A 17550-nucleotide genomic window follows, 5' to 3' on the forward strand; every position below is an offset into this window, starting at 1 on the left:
AAACCCCACAGATATCCCCATGTCATTATGTTTGTTTGTTTTTTTAAGTTATGCTCAGACTTGCTTTCTCCAAGTACAATTTGAACTGGGACTTTTTGCCTATTTATTTATTAAATTGTTAAATTAATTTCACTTATATTCTACCCTTTTCTCTTAAAAGCCAAACATAATCTATACTCTTTTTAATTTTAATGTGCTTATTGTTTTCCTCTTTTATATTATTGTTTTATCAGATTGTAAACTACTCAGAATTGTGTGACAGTGAGATTGGCAATAATAAAAATAAATTAATAAAATAAAATATAAAATAAATTAATAAAATAAAATAAATAATAAATAAAATAAAATAAAATGGTCAACTCTAGTTTTATCCACATAGTAATGACCTAATGAGAAAACGATGGCCCAAAACCACAGTGAATTCACTTTACATACGGAACTTTTTAATCCAGTCCAACGTTCAAAGGACCAGGCTGGCTCATGCCTTTTAACTTTTCCTAAAGCAGGAACCACTGTTCCAGGCTTCTCTCTCTCTAAATATTAGAGTCTTTGTCCCCAATTTCTCTACAGGTAGTTCTTGGTTAACAACAACCTATTCAGCAACTATTCAAAGTTACTGTTGAACATGTGTTACTGAGGACCAGTCGTCAAAGTTTTGGCCGCTGCAACACCCCTGAAGTCACATGATCACAACCTGGGCACTTGGCAACTGGCTCACAATTATGATGGTTGCAGTGTCCCGTCATGACCATTTACAACCTTTCCTGTCAGCAGGAGAGGATGCAAGTTACTTCCCACCCACTTGTTCTTTCAAGGAGCCCCATGCAACCCCTTCCCTGCCTAGCTGCCCTTGCGCGGTGAAGCGGTACCCACTCACAGGGCAGCAGCGTCCCCTCCTCAGTCCTCCTGCCGTCACGTGGTGCAGCAGCGCTCGCTCTCTCCAGCCCGTGTACACTTACCACCACAAAGCAGCGCCTTTCCACCCTGCCTTTACTCCTATACTCACCTGTCCTCCAGCCTGCTTCCCTATTAAAAACCCGCAACCCTCGCCTAATGATGACAATAGGAGCTGCCAGGGTTGCCACCGCTAGGTTCCACACTTTATAACCACGTCACTTAGCGATGAAAACCCCAGTCCCAATTGCCACTGTTTAAGTGAGGACCTCCCACATTAACACCCGTTAGTGGTGGCAGTGGTTCTTGTTGTGGTTCCGTCCTCTGAGCCCATCTTATCGGAGGAAGAAGGCTCCGAACATGGAGATGACCAGTCCTCTCTCTCCAGGACCCTCCTCTCTGGCAATGCCTCAGGTGTCTCCCGACGGAGAAGAGATTGGCCAGGAGCCAGGTGTTTCCGAGCCGTCGGATAGTGACGAAGATACGTTGTGGCTGGACCCATGCCAGCGTAGGCGAGACAAGTGTGCGCAGCAGAAAAGGAGGTGTGCCAGAGATTAAGCTGAGTCACTGGACCCCACCCCACAGGCTATAAAAGAGAATGTGGTGGCCATTTGGACTCTGTGACAGACAAAGCTAAATCTCTGGCGAATCACTTTGCACCTCTGGACACAACGCCTATTTGCTGTGGATTTAATTACAAACTGGACTATTCAAACTGTGTGTATTTTTGTCTGTGTTATCGGAGTAAAAAGTTCTTGGCAGGCAGCTATGGAGTTGCTGCCAAGTTCCTTATCAGTGGCGTGGAGTGTTTGAGAAGTTTATTTAACCCTCGGCTGGCTGTTTGGGTGTGTGTGAGACGGGGACAGAACAGTTCTCTTATTCATTCTAGTAAATGCTGTGCGTTTTGAAACCTAGGTACCTATGGTGGCTTAAGGCTCTATATGGAGGAATTGATTGCAGTTACTCAGAAAGCTTTGCAGTCTCCATCTTGGAAGATGAAAGCGCAAGGAGCAGCTGCCATGGCATCCATCGCAAAGCAGACTGGCGTTCTGGTGCCTCCACACTTAGGCATGGTGCTCGCGGCTCTGTTGCAAGGTCTGCCTGGAAGAACATGGGCTGGAAAGGTAAGAGCAGTGACCTGTGCTTTTGGTTTGTTTTGGGGTTTAGAAGCAGACATTTAAAAAAAAATACTACAATTCTTTGCATTTCCTTTTTCACGACTGCCTGTAACTGGCTGGATGGCTTTTATTTTATAAGCTGCCCAGAGGCCAAATAGGTGAGATGGGGGAAGGGGGAGTTATAAATTTGATAAATAAATAAAATTTGCACGTTGTTGTCAAGTAGGTTCTAAAGTGCTGGGGTATACACTGTGAGTTTAATGAATCTGTGTTTGCAGAATCATTAATATACTAGTTCAGGGCTTTTCAACCAGTGGTACGGGTACCACCTGTGGTACATTAGTACCTGGCAGGTGGTACGCGACCATCCTAGAAAAGTGGTAGCAGGGGAGGGGAATGAGCTGAACTGGTGGCAGCACTACACAAGTGAGTAAGAGATGGCTGGAGCTGCAGGGCTGTCAGGGCTCAGCAGAAGCGCCAGGATCAGTGCCGCTTTCCAGCTGATCGGCGCTTCTTCGGGGCTGTCAGGGCTCAGTGGAAGCACCAGGATCAGTGCCAGGCTCCAGCTGGAGCTCAGCGCTGATCCTGGCACTTCTGCTGAGCCCAGAAGGAGAGCCGATCAGCTGGAATGTTGCAGCATCTCCAGGGTCTTGTGATTTACATTCAGATGCTTGGCAACTGATTCATATTTATGACGGTCACAGTATCCCAGGGTCATGTGAAGTGACCAAAACCTGCAACCACCCAGCAGACGGGGGAAATAAAAACTAAACACCCACCCCACCTCCGCTGCCAATCCTCAACAGAAATGCTCACAACAATGAAAACCTCGGACAGGAGGAAGAGCGCCGCCGGGCGGGCAGGCAGGCAGGTGTCTTGCTTGGCCCTTTTTTCAGTGCCATTGTAACTTCGAACAGTCATTAAGTGAACTGTTGTAAGTCGAGGACTACCTGTACTTTATCACTTTTTTCCTTTTTTTCCCTTTGGTCGAGTTTTTGACACCTTGCTAGGCGACTGGTGGTACTCGGATATTGCCATATCCTAAAAGTGGTACAATGGGTGAAAAGGTTGAAAAGCCCTGTACTAGTTGGTGTTTGATTTTAAAAAGAAATTCTAGGAGGCCAATTGGGAAAAACAAGTTTACCCTAGAAGGAAAAAACTGTTTGGTATTATAGTAATGTAAGTCAGGCTGAGCTGGCTCTGTTGTCGTGCACTTTTTTTGTTCTCTCTAGTCTTTCGCCCAAGTGGATATCATTATAATTCACAATCAAATGTTCGTACAAGATGTAACTTGCACATTTGACGTGGTACTTCTAAATCTTTGTGGGGACAATATAAAAAATCACATACTAACATTTATCTCTTTTTTTATAATGTTTTTAGGAAGAGCTATTAAAAGCAATTGCCAGCGTCGTCTGTTCATGCAGGTAAAAATATGTTCATCTCCCGGTCTGAAAGTTTCTCACTGGTTTGGGGGTGAGATGAATTTCCTCATTGATTCCTAGAAAAGTACTGAGGGGACTTTAGGTACTACTACAATCTCTTGACTTCCTTAAAATATTGGAAGTATTTTTAATTATTTTTTTTAAAAAGAAGTGAACTAGAAGATTTCTTGTAATCGTTAGGACAAATGAAATTGAGTTTAGTGTAACGGTTAAGGCACCAGGCTAGAAACTGGGAGACCATGAGTTTCAGTCCTACGTTAGGCATAAAGCCAACTGGGTGAGAGTTGTTCCTTTGTCCTAGCCCTAGGAAGGAAGCAATGGCAAACCACTTCCAAAAACCCTCTTCAAGAAAACTGCAAGTCAGTCAAGTCCCCAGGAATCAAAAACTGACTCTTAGACATCCCCCCCCCCATGGATGTTAAATAAAAAGGATGAAGTAGGGAACAGAGAATCACACTTGAAATGCGTGTACATTCATATATCCAACACACGTCTTCCATATTTACAAGCATTCCTTATATAGATATCCATAATTCATTAAACAACCAAGGCGATACACTCCTTGTTCAGTGCTGAACCTTTACTTAGTATTCTGTGTTTTTCCCACAGATGCTTTACAGAGATACTATATTATTTTTACCGCATTCAACGATGAAGTTTCAGCTCCACATTTGTAAAAAAATATTTCATAATTGCGGTAATTCTTATTTACTTTATCACGTGTTTTCTCTAAATCAACAAACATACAGTTAGCCTTATTTTTTTGCAATTCTTTCCCCTTTGCTCTTCAGGGGAATTTGTAAAAAAATAAGGCTAACTCTATGTTTGTTGATTTAGAGAAAACATAGGATAAAGTGAAGAAGAATTAATTATGAAATATTTTTTACAAACGTGGAGCTGAAAGAGCAAAGAATCTACCCAGCATAAAGCTACATTGCACTTCCCAGATTTTGCTCAGTGAGATTTTTCATTGCCTTTTAGTCCAAAAATCTGCCAGAAATCATCCCAAGCACATTTTATAAACTAATTTCCTGTAGTTTCTGCGTTTCTGCTTGCTACCTTTCCTTTTTTATGGGTGAATAGTAATGGCAATATTCCAATCCAAAGTAGCCTTCACACACAGGTAAAACTAATTATAACTCTTCTCAATTATATCATCTACACTTATAGCTTGATCTGTTTTCAACATTTTCACAGCATTTATGACTTCTTTTTTGTCATTTTTTTTCTTGGCTACTAACATTCATGCATATTTCCATTATTTGATATTTGACAATTATTTTTATACAGATTTTTAAAACATTTCTTCCAGCATTCTCTCACATCAGTTTCATCCCAAATCATTTTGTCGCTTTAATTTTTAATTCTGTGTACTCTCTCCGGGAGCTTACCCCTCTTCAACTATGTTCAAAACGGTCTTTTTCCATGAACGCTATATATTTTTTGCTGCCTCTTTTGACCTTTTCTTTTTCTTGATCTTTTTGACTATCATTGCAACTCTTTTTCTCTTTATGTAAACTATATTTCTCTAATTTTTGCAGCAGTTCTTCTTTTAACATGCAATTTTTCATTATTTGCTTCTTCGCATCATTTACATCATTCCACCAAGCAGTTTTTCCATGCTACCCATTAACATAATTCCATATATGCTCATACCACTCTTAAGATAATTCTTTGCACCTTGTTCCAAAAATCATCTTTCCATGTGCCCATTTTCCATTTTTTGGAGGAAGCTTTTAATCTGTCTTCTTTTTTTTTTCCATGCTCGATTCATATTTTTCTTCCTACACTTGTCCTGTTTTACTTTTCCTTCTTTTACCTGTTTCCTTTTCTACTATGTTCATTTTCCCCCCAAAATTCCTGATATCACCAAAAATTCTCCCATACAACATACTGCCTGATTTTTAAAATGTTCCTTAAATTTTGCAGGGCTGTGTCTGCAAGTAAAGCTGTTGCAATAAAATATTTTGCAAGGTTGTGTCCCAACATACACTGCTAATTCCACAGTAGATGTGTGTTTTGATTATTTCACTGGCATTCAAAACAAAACATTGCATGTTTATGTGATAGTGGACATAGACTTTTTCAGCATATTTCATTCTAGTTATTCTTTCATATCCTTTCCCATTTTTTCTTCCAATGCCAATATACTAGTGATTTTTTTGCTACTGGTCAAATTATTTCTCCTGTTTTTTGGACTTCTCCCGTAAGATATTTTTTCCCTGAAAAGCTATAGCAAAGGAAATATTAGTTGTTAAAAATCAATGCTTATTCTCACTTGGGCTTAACTGGTGCAATTCTGGGATATGTTTTCTGATATATAGCTGCTGAGTATGCATGGGTATAAATGATATACGAAGAAGCTTTTCTTCATTGGGGAAAAATGAAAATGCAAACTGTATGATTTCCAGTGTTCATTAGCTGCTTTTTCAAAAATTCAAAGGATTTTACAATAAAATAAAATGCCAAGTTGTCTACACAGCCACATGATAGGTTTTAAGTACCTAAAGCAAAGGGAATATGCACATTTTGCAAGAGAATATACTTAGAGGCTGAGCTAAATTAAGAGGCTTGGTGTAATACCAAGGAGACAAATAGATCAGTTGTGTCCTGTTCATCCTTTATTGATTTTAGTGTGGAACTGCGCAAGCCTTTGCCCAACCAGCCCAGTGTGGATGATGTCGTACAGGCAATGCTGAAAGAATGCCGTAAAGAAAACCTACGGTACAAGATTGTAGCGCTCCGGTGTACGGCTGATGTGCTTAAGGCTACACAGGAAAATAGGTTCCAGGAACTGACAGACATAAACTTTCCAGTAATAAAGAAGGTGATCTTTCAGCCCTCCTTGGATTGGAATAATAGCATCACTAAAAAAATAGTACATTTTTTGGATTTGCTAGTTCTGTGAATTGTTCTATGTAATCCATATAAAAAAATCTTGTAAGTCTGGCTCTGGGGTGTTGTGAAAAGCGGGGAGGGCATCTCAAGCTGAACCAATAAGATTCCCCACTGAGGTCAAAGCAAAAAAAACCCAACAACTTAGTTTGCTGCTCGTTCTTGCTTTTAAAACACTTACTATTCAGTCCGGCCAAAGAAGAACTAACAAGCTGTTTAGAATTTTTATACTAATAATTTACAGCTTTACCAGCTGGTGCTATGGTGATATATGGCACAGCGGTTAAAATGCCGTATTGCAGGCTGACTCTGCCCACCACCAACAGTTTGATTCTGACTGGCTCAGGGTTGATTCAGTCTTCCATCCTTCTGAGGTTGGTAAAATGAGGACCCAGATTGTTGGGGGCAGTATGCTCACATTGTAAACCGCTTAGAGAGGGCTGTGAAGCAGTATATAAGCCTAAGTGCTATTGCTATTGCTACATAGCAGAAAGACCTCATACAAAATTGCTTGCTGGCTAGAGGAAGCCAGAAATTTCTAATGCATTTGTACTCCTTGGTCTCAATCCTATATTATTCTTTGGAGAACAATCAAGTGAATCAGCCCTTTATATCTCACCCTCTTTGAAGGATGCTGCTTTCAAATGGGTTGCAAATCCTTAATAAAGAAGAGGGCAAATGGCAGCTAATGCACCTGTGGCAGAAGAGCTGTTTTCAAGTTTCTTAATATCCAGTTAGGGTTTTTGGGACACTTCTATCTTAGTAGAGTTCCATAAAATTTTATTTTTTTTCTACACTGATTTCTAGCTTTTTATTTCCTTTACTGACTTTCTCTTCAGTGAAGGTAATTAATTGAGAGCCTAAAATTGTGTGAATATACATTACCTAGGGATCTGTCTCTTTATGAGGCAAGTATGACTAGAGTGACTTCTTGGCTGGACTGTGAGATTAAGGAAATGGTCCCTGCTATCAGATTTAAAACATTAATTTTATCAGTATGCTAATTAAATTTAGCTAATTAAATTAAGTTTAGTCTCCTGCAGTAGAGATGGCGTGGATAGCTTTCATGTAAATAAAATGTTTTACATTTCAGTATATTGACTCTGAATGCTTTGTTACTAACAAAATGTAGTATAATTTAATGGAATTGCTGTCTGGATGTTTGTAAAAAGAGAAGTATAAAAGCTAAATCACCATTTTTTTCCCTTCTGCTTGCTCTTTCTCTTTCAAATTTCACACCCTCTGGTTCCACTGCAGAATTGTCCTGGGAATGTAAGAACAAATTCATCACAGGACGATGATGAGGATGAGAACGAAAATGAGAAAGAACTGCAAGTTGAAGCCCTCCTCTGTGCCTTTGAAAGCTTAGGCAAAGCCTGGCCTAAAAACTCAGAAACACAGTGTAGGTCTAATTCCAGTAATTTGAACTATTTTATCTTTAAAACAAAGCTGTTGCAAGAGCTCATAGGAGAGGAAGGAAACAATTTCATTGTATTGGTTCTTAGTTTTGTTGCAGTTCGTTTGTTTTGTATTTTTTTTAAATAATGTCTTATGATTTAACCTAAATATAAGCATGGTAATAAGTGGGGTGAGCATTTTTTTTTTTAATTTCAGAAAGGAAGCAGCAAAAAGGGAAAGATTAGAATTTGAATATTTCAAGGGACAAGCCAAATTTTGTCCTTTGTTCTTAGGTTCCTGTCTTTTGTTCCTGATCCTCAGTTTTCTTTGAAGCTATATTTATTTAAGGTACCGGGAACAGTAAATCTGCTTGGAAAATAATATGAAGATTCATTTGGGAGATTTTCCTCCAGAACATAGATGGGTGGCAAGGATAAGGGACTGAGGAAAAAGGAAGTCAGAAGAGGGAGACAACAACCAGAACACATTGCAGTTCTGACAGGAAAGTCATTCTGGCTTCTGCCGTTATCAGATCTTCTGAGGCTCTTATAACGAAGCATTGAGAATTGTCAGTGTGTAGATTGTCTATATTTTGATCTCTCTCTTTTTTAAAAAAATAATAAAGGCTGCTATCGACAAGAGCTGTGCAGATTAATGTGTGAGCGTCTGAGACTTGGTACATGGAAAGTACAGCTTGGCGTACTCCAAGCCATGAAGGCTTTTTTCCAAGGGTAAGTTTTCTGTGGGTGCTGGAGCTGCTATTTTTGTTCTTGTTCATTCAGTCCCCCCTCACAGTAGCATGTGGAGATGGAGAGATTCAAAATCCTTTCCCCGAGCTTTGTGAATCTCATTGCCTCTTCTCCCTACTTGCTTCCCCTGACTGGCATGAGGAAACTGGCATGTTTTAAGTAAGGAGCAATGTATGTGGGATTGAAATTTCAAGTTCCATAAGGCTCACCAAATAACTGTGTGTAGCATGTTTGATGTCTACAATAGCCACATGGAAGGCCTATGATAATTGCAGCTCACTCAGGTGGAATTTTAAGACAGTAAGGCTCTGTGCTCTTTGAAAAAGAATGATGCTTATGTTCTTCCATTTGATAGGTTATTATTGTTTGAAGCAGAACACTCTGACCCTGAGGCTTTGGCAAGAATATTGTTGGAAACCTGTTCCTCCATCACTCACTCGCTAGGTAAAATGTCTTTTCAGTCATGTGTTTTTTTTGTCCACTCGTTCTAAAGTTTAATGAACAAAGGAGAGAATGGACTATTTCACGCTTTTCATGTTTCCTGATTCGCTCGTGGAAAGGTTATTTGCTTGATGCAGGTAGCAGTTCCAGATAAGATTTTAAAATTGCCCTGTTCTCTAATAACATTTATTGTTTGAAACTTAAATTTAACTAAATAGAATCTTCCAAAGATTCATTGTGACAGCCGACTGATCAAGCATTATGACTGCTTCTTTGACCAGCGTAGCAGGATTTGTGTATATCCATATTGTGTCTTTAAGATGTTTTCTTATTTGGATGCTCTGCTTACTGGATAGATGTAAGAAAGTTTGGAATTTCATCATTCTGCTTCTTCACAACTTTCTAACTAAGAGAGAAAAATTGTCCCTGTCTTACTTATTGTCAGGCGCACTAGATAGACCAGAGCCATGAAATTAAGTATCCTGTAACTTATTTTTTTATTGAGAATGGCTAAATAACAGAACCTTGCAAATCTGATTTTACAGTACCTCTTCATCCTCCTTATAGTTCAGGATCAGGAAGGTCTTTGTCTGAGACACTTCCAAACAAATCAAACATGTTACCTGGACACTCTAGGTTTAAAAATTGTTTTAATCTTGTTGCCTTGGCAGTGGAGCCTGCATATCCCTGTCAAGGTCATATTCCTTGCTCTCTACCTACAGGTAGTCTTCGACTTATAACAGTTCATTTAGTGACCATTCAAAGTTACGACGCACTGAAAAAAGTGACTTACAACTGTTTTTCATACTTATGACCATTGCAGCGTCCCCATGGTCACGTGATCAAAATTCAGACGCTTGGCAACTGATTCATATTTATGACGGTTGCAGTATCCTGGGGTCATGTGATCCCCTTTTGCAACCTTCTGACAAGCAGAGTCAGTGGGGAAGTCATTTTCACTTAACCACTGTGGCAAGAAAGGTTGTAAAATGGGGCAAAATTCACTTAACTGTCTTGCTTAGCAACAGAAACTCAATTGTGGCCGTTAAGTCGAGGATTACCTGTATATGTAGGGAGGTCAGCCCACAAAGGCCAAGGGCTATTTGTCCATGACACAGTATGAAGAGGTAGGTTGATATGATTTAAGGTTCTGTCCATATAGAATTTGATACTGCTAAGAGAATATTTTTATTAAGGAAAAGAAACTTTAATGATGCAGAGGACTGTATGTACCTGCTATCCTTTTTTTATATTAGGACAGAGTTTTGATAATTTGAGAAACCAGGGCTTCATGCAGCCTACAAAAAGCTAGGGTGAAGCCCCTAGGGATTTCAAACGCTGTACTAATTTATCATTATTAATCTGACAAAACGAGAATTATTGAGAGCAGACAAAGAGAGTAAATTACATGACTTATGTTTACCTTAAATCATATTACCTGCAAATTATAAATTATGTCAAACTCCGTTTTTGCCTTAGCTAGCACCAATTACTCTTTGGTGGACAGTTCCCAAAACTTTATGAAAACACACAGAATAACTTAGACCAGAAGGATCATCTACATTATTATTAACTTTATGTGGATAATGTATAAGCCAGTCATTGGAAATCATCTAGACATGCAACTGTTACTTACCTTTGCAAGTTCATTTCCAACCAAAATCCCTTTATTTGTCATTGTTCAAATAACATTATTTGAAGAATAATTCAACAATATTATTTAATAATAATGCAATCAATTATTATTAAATATATGATAGAATTGAGGTTAGGAGAAAGTAAAAATTGAGATATTGTATGCCTCTCTCAAGTTATATAAATTCTCCATGTTCGTATTTCTGGCATAAAACTGTGTTGTTATACACATAATTTGTATTCACCATTTTAAATGTAAATCTTATTCCATTAGAGAATAAAAGTTACACTTCCATAAGAACTGAAGCTTTATCAGTAATAGAGGTGCTGCTCACTAAACTTGAAGGTAAGAATTACAGTTCTGAAAATTAAGATTATTCCTTAAATCAAAAGGCTGAATGCTGGAGGACAGGATTGTATCCCATTTTGTTTTAAAGAACAATTTTGGCCAATCCGATTCCTGTTTTGTAACTTAAGATGCACATCAGTTGCTTGATATAATCATGCTTGTTTTTATTTTCTTTTTCAACTAATTTTTTTAAAACATTTGATATTCTGAAAAACATATGTTTTGCATATTTGAGATGAGGCCAAGTTAGAAAATTTAATAAGAGAGTTTCAATAGGGAAGAATACTTTGAAAAAGAAATGCAGGACATACAAAATTTGCCATTACCCTTAGTTGTATCTAGAGCACCACAGATACATTTGCAATCAGAAAAAAAACCATAGAAATTAATTTGAAAGACAGTAGGCTTTCTAATCTATGCCACATGGCAAAATTGGTTCAGCTTGCCCACTGCTTTAAGATCTAGATGAACTTGGCCATTTTTTAAAATAGCAAACATTTCAAGAATCGATCATTAAAGTAATACTTTGAATAGTGCCAAAAATGATCAAAATCTGTTAACTGTGTATAAATGTAATGGATTTCTACATTTTGGATGAGGCATTATTAGCCCTAATTCTAATTCTAATCCTGAATGGGATTCTCTGGTCATTAATTTGTTTTGGACTCAGTCAGAACAAAAACAACTGACTGAGATCTAAGCATAGCAATAGCATTTAGGCTTATATGCTGCTTCACAGTGCTTTACAGCCCTCTCTAAGCGGTTTACAGAATCAGCATATTGCCATCAACAATCTGGGTCCTCATTTTACCGACCTCAGAAGGATGGAAAGCTGAGTCAACCTTGAGCCTGTGAGAATCGAACTGCTGGCAGTTGGCAGAATTAGCCTGCAATACTGCATTCTAACCACTGTGCCACCCGGCTCTTATAAATATTTTACACATCTCTATTCAAATGCTGTATGGAACTTAAGTCATCTAAGGAGATGATTTTGATTCATTGAGAAAAAGAAGAGTAAATATTGAAGGAGTATTTTCTTTGTGCCTCAACATTCTTTCAACATTTTGTTTCACGTAGATTTTTTATGCCTATAATTAGGAAAAGAACACGACTCTTATGATCTAATTATTGAATGTATATTTTAACATAAGTGTCTTTGAATATATATTTTAATGCAAGTTTGTTTTCCATTACGTCCTTTACATCCAAAATTCTGATTGATTCCATGTACTCTAAATGGATAAAATATTAACACAAGCTTTTAGTTATTGTAGTTTTTATTTCAATTTGTAATTCTACAAAATAGCCGAAGTTGTCCTACAACAGGTTATCGAACATCAAAAAAAAATATATGCTGTTATTTTCATCACTATTAGGCAGAGCTATGTTGCATTATTCAGAGAGGATTTTCCATCAATTGAAATTTGATGGGGGGGAACACTTAGATAAACTGTCTTTTCACTATTATCAAGTGATATGAGTATGTTAGTGATTAAAATTGTATTTTAATTATTAGAATCCATTCTAAAAGCTGTTAGCTGAAAATGCAACTGGAAAGGTGGATGACGATATCCCTTCTTTTCCCTTTTCTTGTGTAGAATCCAAACAGTGGGAAAGCCTGAGCACTGAAAGTAGAGAAGTCCTCATTGGCTCTTTAACAGCATTGACTTTGGACAGTAGGCCTGAACTACAAGAAAAAGCATCTTTATTAAAGAAAACTTTAGAAAATCTTGATTGAATTGGATACCAATCAAGTGCCATGTGAAACAAAGCAAGCAAGCAAAAAAAAAAGTGCAATGAGCTCCGAATTACATAGAGGAAAAGTAAAGATGATTTTTGTAGCATGCATAAATTCCCTGGCTGAAATAAAGAACACCTTGATTCTCTTCCCCATTATTTCCTTTTTTTCTTAAAAGCAACAGTAACAACCTATGAAGCAGTTTACTTAAAATGCAAGCCTTGAAAGTATTAAGCAAAAAAATACCCAAGCTACATAAGGATATTTTTTGAAATTCTCCGTTTGTGAAAAAGCACCTTGTTTGTGAGTTTGATTTGGGGAATCTTTAGTTTACACAAAAATGGCCCTTATTGTATACATCTAATGAATGAAAACCATAGCAAAACACCAGAGAGCAAACTTTTTGTGGATTTCATGTGGGCCAACTTCCAGTATTTATGTCATGATGGCAGTATTATAATTGGTATCATTACTAATAATAGTACAAAAAAGAAAATTTGCCAAAAATATTAGAAGGCAGCAAAGAGTAAGAGTTTTGTATATATTTTTATTGCAGCTAGTGAGTACCTGGATTTTTTATCCCAAACCTTGTAGCCCTACCAAATCCTTAAAGCATGGGTGTCTAACCTTTTAGCGTTGAAATTGTCTTGGGCTGCATATAAAATATAGTTCATGTATAAAAATAACAAACTTCCTTTGAAAGTTTAAGACCTTGTGGGCCACAATATTAGCTCTGCGGGGCTACATATGGCCCATGGACCGAGCGTTGGACATGCCTTTCTTAAAGGGTGTCAGTTAGCCTCTGTTTTTGGAATGCCACTAGTCAGTGTTGGTTGCTTTGGACCATAAATATCACTTCATCTCATATAAACAGTATATAAGATTTGGAAAAACCTATGCCTTCCCACATTAAAAGATGTGACTTCTCCTGGACAGAAATGCACGCAAGAAAGCACTTTAATTGTCTGGATATAAGGGTGAATAGAGCAGTTAGGTTTGTAAGACCTTACATTTTTAAAGAATTTTCTACATTTTCCAAGGAAGAATTCATAGTTGAATTAACCCTCTCACAACAATAACCACTTACTTATTTTGGGAAATATTGTTAAATAAAATAATATTGTGCTGCTAAAACATTATTAGCCTCAGTCCCAGAATTTGCATCTTCTTTCTAGAAAGTACTTTTGATTTTTGCTGTAAGTTTTGACACTGCATGCATCAGAGTAAAAATGTTGTCAACTCTGTTCTTGCAATTGTCTAAAAACAGCATTTGCTCCAATTTTAATAAAGATTTTAGTGAAATTGGATAACATCACAATCGGTTTTCTGCAAGATTTGTAGAGTTATATTAAATAGATAAGAGAAAGTATTATGTAAGAATCACTATATTACTGATAAGATTTTTCATGCTAAATAAATTGTGGGCTTTGAAGATCTAGATGTAGGACGTCTTGATTTCTATATGGAAATTCTTATATATTCTATGTAGGAATTTTGGAACATACAAAACTGACCTCTGAAGTAAACTATATACTTGGGGTCTACTCCTGTAGTATTTGAGATTAGGCCAGACCATCAGTGAGTTTTGAAGCTACCCAGGAACCTTCAGATGTGTTAGTTTAGGGGTCCCCAATTCCTGGTCCGTGGACCAGCACTGGGCCATGGCATGCCAGCAACTGGGCCACACAAATAAGCAAAAGCCCCATGCTTGGGATGCAGGCAGCATGCAAAACCACTCCCCCTCCTGTCTGTGGAAAAAACTTTCTCCATGGAACCGGTCTCTGGTGCACAAAAGGTTGGTTTAGTTTATTAACCAATATTTTGGGATTTTAAAATTCTCAAATTGTTCATCTCTATACATCTTGATTGTTGCATTAACAATTATTATACAGATGTAAGAGCTGACAAAATCACTGCAACTTCATAATTGTCTTAGATTTGCATCCCAATACCCCATATCCGAGCTTGGAACGATTTTTCCAGTAAAAATTCAGAAATTCTTAACTTTGGGGAGGGAGTGCTTTTATGCTGTATGATTATACGACAGATGCAAATGAACAAGGTGTATGTTCTGAGTAGAATTAGAGAAACTTTGATTCTCAGACATGAAGGCCTCTCAGTCCCCGACAGGTTTGCTTTCTCTGGAGTTGAAATAGGGAATGCTGCTCTGTCCATCTTTCTTCTTTGCCAACTTTGGTTGGGGTGGTACCTTCTCTCTTCAAAAATCCAGTAGGTTTCAAGAAAAAGAATCTGGAGATTGTTGCATGCTGCTGCCCAGACATTCAAAAGCATAAATAACTCTCTTCTCATATTCATGTTACCTCAAGAGGGACAGTGGGATCCCATTCTTGATGTCCCATCATGTTTTTAGGGCTGCTGGAATACGTTAAGAATTTGAAATAAGCAAAGAAATTATTTATGTCATTGGACTGCCTTTTTTCTTTTTTAAAAAAAATAGCCTTCTCTAATACCTGTAATTAAAAAATGGTAAAATACCATAAACCGGTTTAAAAGAATTTGATGTGTCATAGAAGGCAGCTTCCTATTGACTTTGCCAGGCAGAACTATAACACTGAATGTAGGTACAAGATCTGTGATTGTTATTCAGCAGCAGCTTTTTTTTTGTACTAAGCAGGAATGTCAATTGTTGCCTTTTTTCCTTGAGTGTTTTATAGAAGCCATGACAATTGTAAAAGTGCTAAGTCTCCAGACTTTTCAAGCAAAAACTTCAATATTGAGAAATCTAAAGCCCCAAGTTTGCAGCAGTTGGTGTGTCAGACGTTTCCAAGTGAAAATGTTTACTTATGCTGAAGACCTGAGGGGGGGGGGGGGATTAGCTAAAAGTATAATTTGAGATTTGTTTTCCCTCTTCCAAATTTATTAACAAAAAAAGTGCCTCTCTGAGAAACCAACTTATTTTATTTAGAGGCTAGGTACTTGTCCCTTGTTAAATTTATGAACTTGAAAAGGAAAAAGTGGCCTTTGGAGTTTCCTCTGAAAACAATTGCACTATAAAACACTGTTGCCCAAATAGGGGCATCTGTGCTGTTATATAATGCTGCTTTGTATACCTGGATTAAAGTGTGAAAATTTGACTCTATAATACCCCTGCTGACTTTACAAAACTGTTTATGTTGAAAGATTTCTAATGTCGCAAGATCTTCATTAAATTCAGTGCATTGAATTTTTGTATCTGGATGTTGAGTATGTACATGAATTGACTAAAAACTTTTTCCTGGATAAGGAGAAACATTAAATAAAAAAAAAAGGAACATGAGCGTTCTTGGAATAATTGGTAATTCTGTTGCTAGAAGAGTCTACAGAGTGGATTATTTCTACTTTGCTAAACTGTTCCTCTTACATCAGGTTTCCATTTTGAGGATTATGTGGTGTCTCTTCGTGGTCTTTACAGCCCAGTTCCTGCCAGTCCAATTATCCCTTGATTTCTTTCTTGTGAATGCCAAAGGCTGTATTAATTCTTGGTTGCATTTAAAATATTTTTAATTCCATATAGGTAGTTCATGAGGAGGGTTGATTTTGGAATCATAGAATTAGAGGATTGAAAGGGAGCTTATCTAATTCCCTGCCCAAGACAGGAGTCCTTATGCCATCCTGGATAAATGTTAGTCCAATTTTTTCTTTAAAACTTCGTGTTGGTGTACCCACGGTTCAGGGAGGCAAGCTGTTCCATTAATTCAGGGATGTCACACGCAGGCCATGCCCACCCCAGCTCCGCAAAGGCAAAAAACGTCGCAATATGTCACGATACATCACATGATGCAATCGAGTTTGACACCCGTGCATTAATTGTTCCCACTGTCAGGAAATTCTTCCTTAGTTCCACGTTGGATTTTCCTCTGACAAACTTCCAGCCATTGCTTCTTGTCCTACCTCAGGTAGGAGTTGAAAATGAGTTGATTACATGTGAACAATCAAGGCAAAAATCTAACTCCTTTGAGAAGTCCATAATGCTGGAAAACCTATTTGTGAAGGTTTCCCCAATGCAAACTAATATTATCATTGGGTATTAAAAATGGCTTTATATAATTTTAAGTTGTTGTTTTGTAGTCTAAAGTGTTATCTGTAATAACTTTTTAAAAGAAGCTGAGGGAGTTGACTCCATTCTCTCAAGTGAGGACCAGGGCAAGGCGGACAGTGTAAAACTGAAAAATAATTTTATCCTCAAAACTTCTAATTAACTGTTAATATAGTAGCTGCTATGAACAGAATTAGAGTTCCATTTAATTCACCTAATAAAAGATTAAATGCATCATCACTCCAGGAAAATGTACCAGAATACACAAATTCCTAAAAGGCCCCTATTATAGACTAAAAATAATGTGCTGGAACTTGAGATCATGCTAACCATAGTTTTAGACTAGCATGTTATACATATTTAAGCCATGTATACTACTTAATATCTAAATTTGGATTGAATAAACCATAACACAAGTTATGCCTGTCAACTCAGCCAATATGAAATACAGGATTTGCTACATTAGTCAAAAGTGATAAACTGTCCCACCATTTAATACCAATTCTTGGTAAGATATTAAGGTTACATAAAATTGGTGACTTTTTTTTCTTCTCCAAAAGAGCAGGCCAAAAGAAAGGTGGCCTGTTTCACAAGCACTGCCCCCTTAAACTGTCCATATAAAACTTAACATATGAGCAATTAAACATATTTAGTCTAAATCGGGGATCTATTCTCTACTGGTAAATGTGAGAGTGGATCAGATCCTCACAAAATGGCTGTGAGGATAATCACAGTTTGACATGAAACATGTTTCAAATGAAGATGCAGTGCCTCACTCTCTTGCCTTCCCAGCATGCAATGCACTTCCGCCTCATTCATTTATTCATTCACATGGGCAAAAGTTACAGTTAA

At 37.6% G+C, this 17550-nt stretch overlaps 1 protein-coding gene across 1 annotated transcript in view; it reads left to right on the forward strand.

Annotated features, from left to right (window-relative positions):
- ECPAS (Ecm29 proteasome adaptor and scaffold) overlaps positions 1 to 12812 on the forward strand; it is a 72321-nt gene extending 59509 nt beyond the window's left edge. The window contains exons 43-50 of the mRNA XM_015819214.2: positions 1810 to 2018; positions 3396 to 3439; positions 6092 to 6284; positions 7610 to 7754; positions 8376 to 8481; positions 8855 to 8943; positions 10850 to 10921; positions 12523 to 12812. Coding sequence (XP_015674700.1) covers positions 1810 to 2018; positions 3396 to 3439; positions 6092 to 6284; positions 7610 to 7754; positions 8376 to 8481; positions 8855 to 8943; positions 10850 to 10921; positions 12523 to 12662 — 998 coding nt within the window. The 3' untranslated portion in view covers positions 12663 to 12812. The remainder of the gene's footprint in view (positions 1 to 1809; positions 2019 to 3395; positions 3440 to 6091; positions 6285 to 7609; positions 7755 to 8375; positions 8482 to 8854; positions 8944 to 10849; positions 10922 to 12522) is intronic.
- Positions 12813 to 17550: the final 4738 nt, after the last annotated feature.

Source organism: Protobothrops mucrosquamatus, unplaced genomic scaffold (assembly GCF_001527695.2).
Source record: "Protobothrops mucrosquamatus isolate PMUCROS unplaced genomic scaffold, P.Mucros_1.0 scaffold874, whole genome shotgun sequence".
Lineage (NCBI taxonomy): Eukaryota > Metazoa > Chordata > Lepidosauria > Squamata > Viperidae > Protobothrops > Protobothrops mucrosquamatus.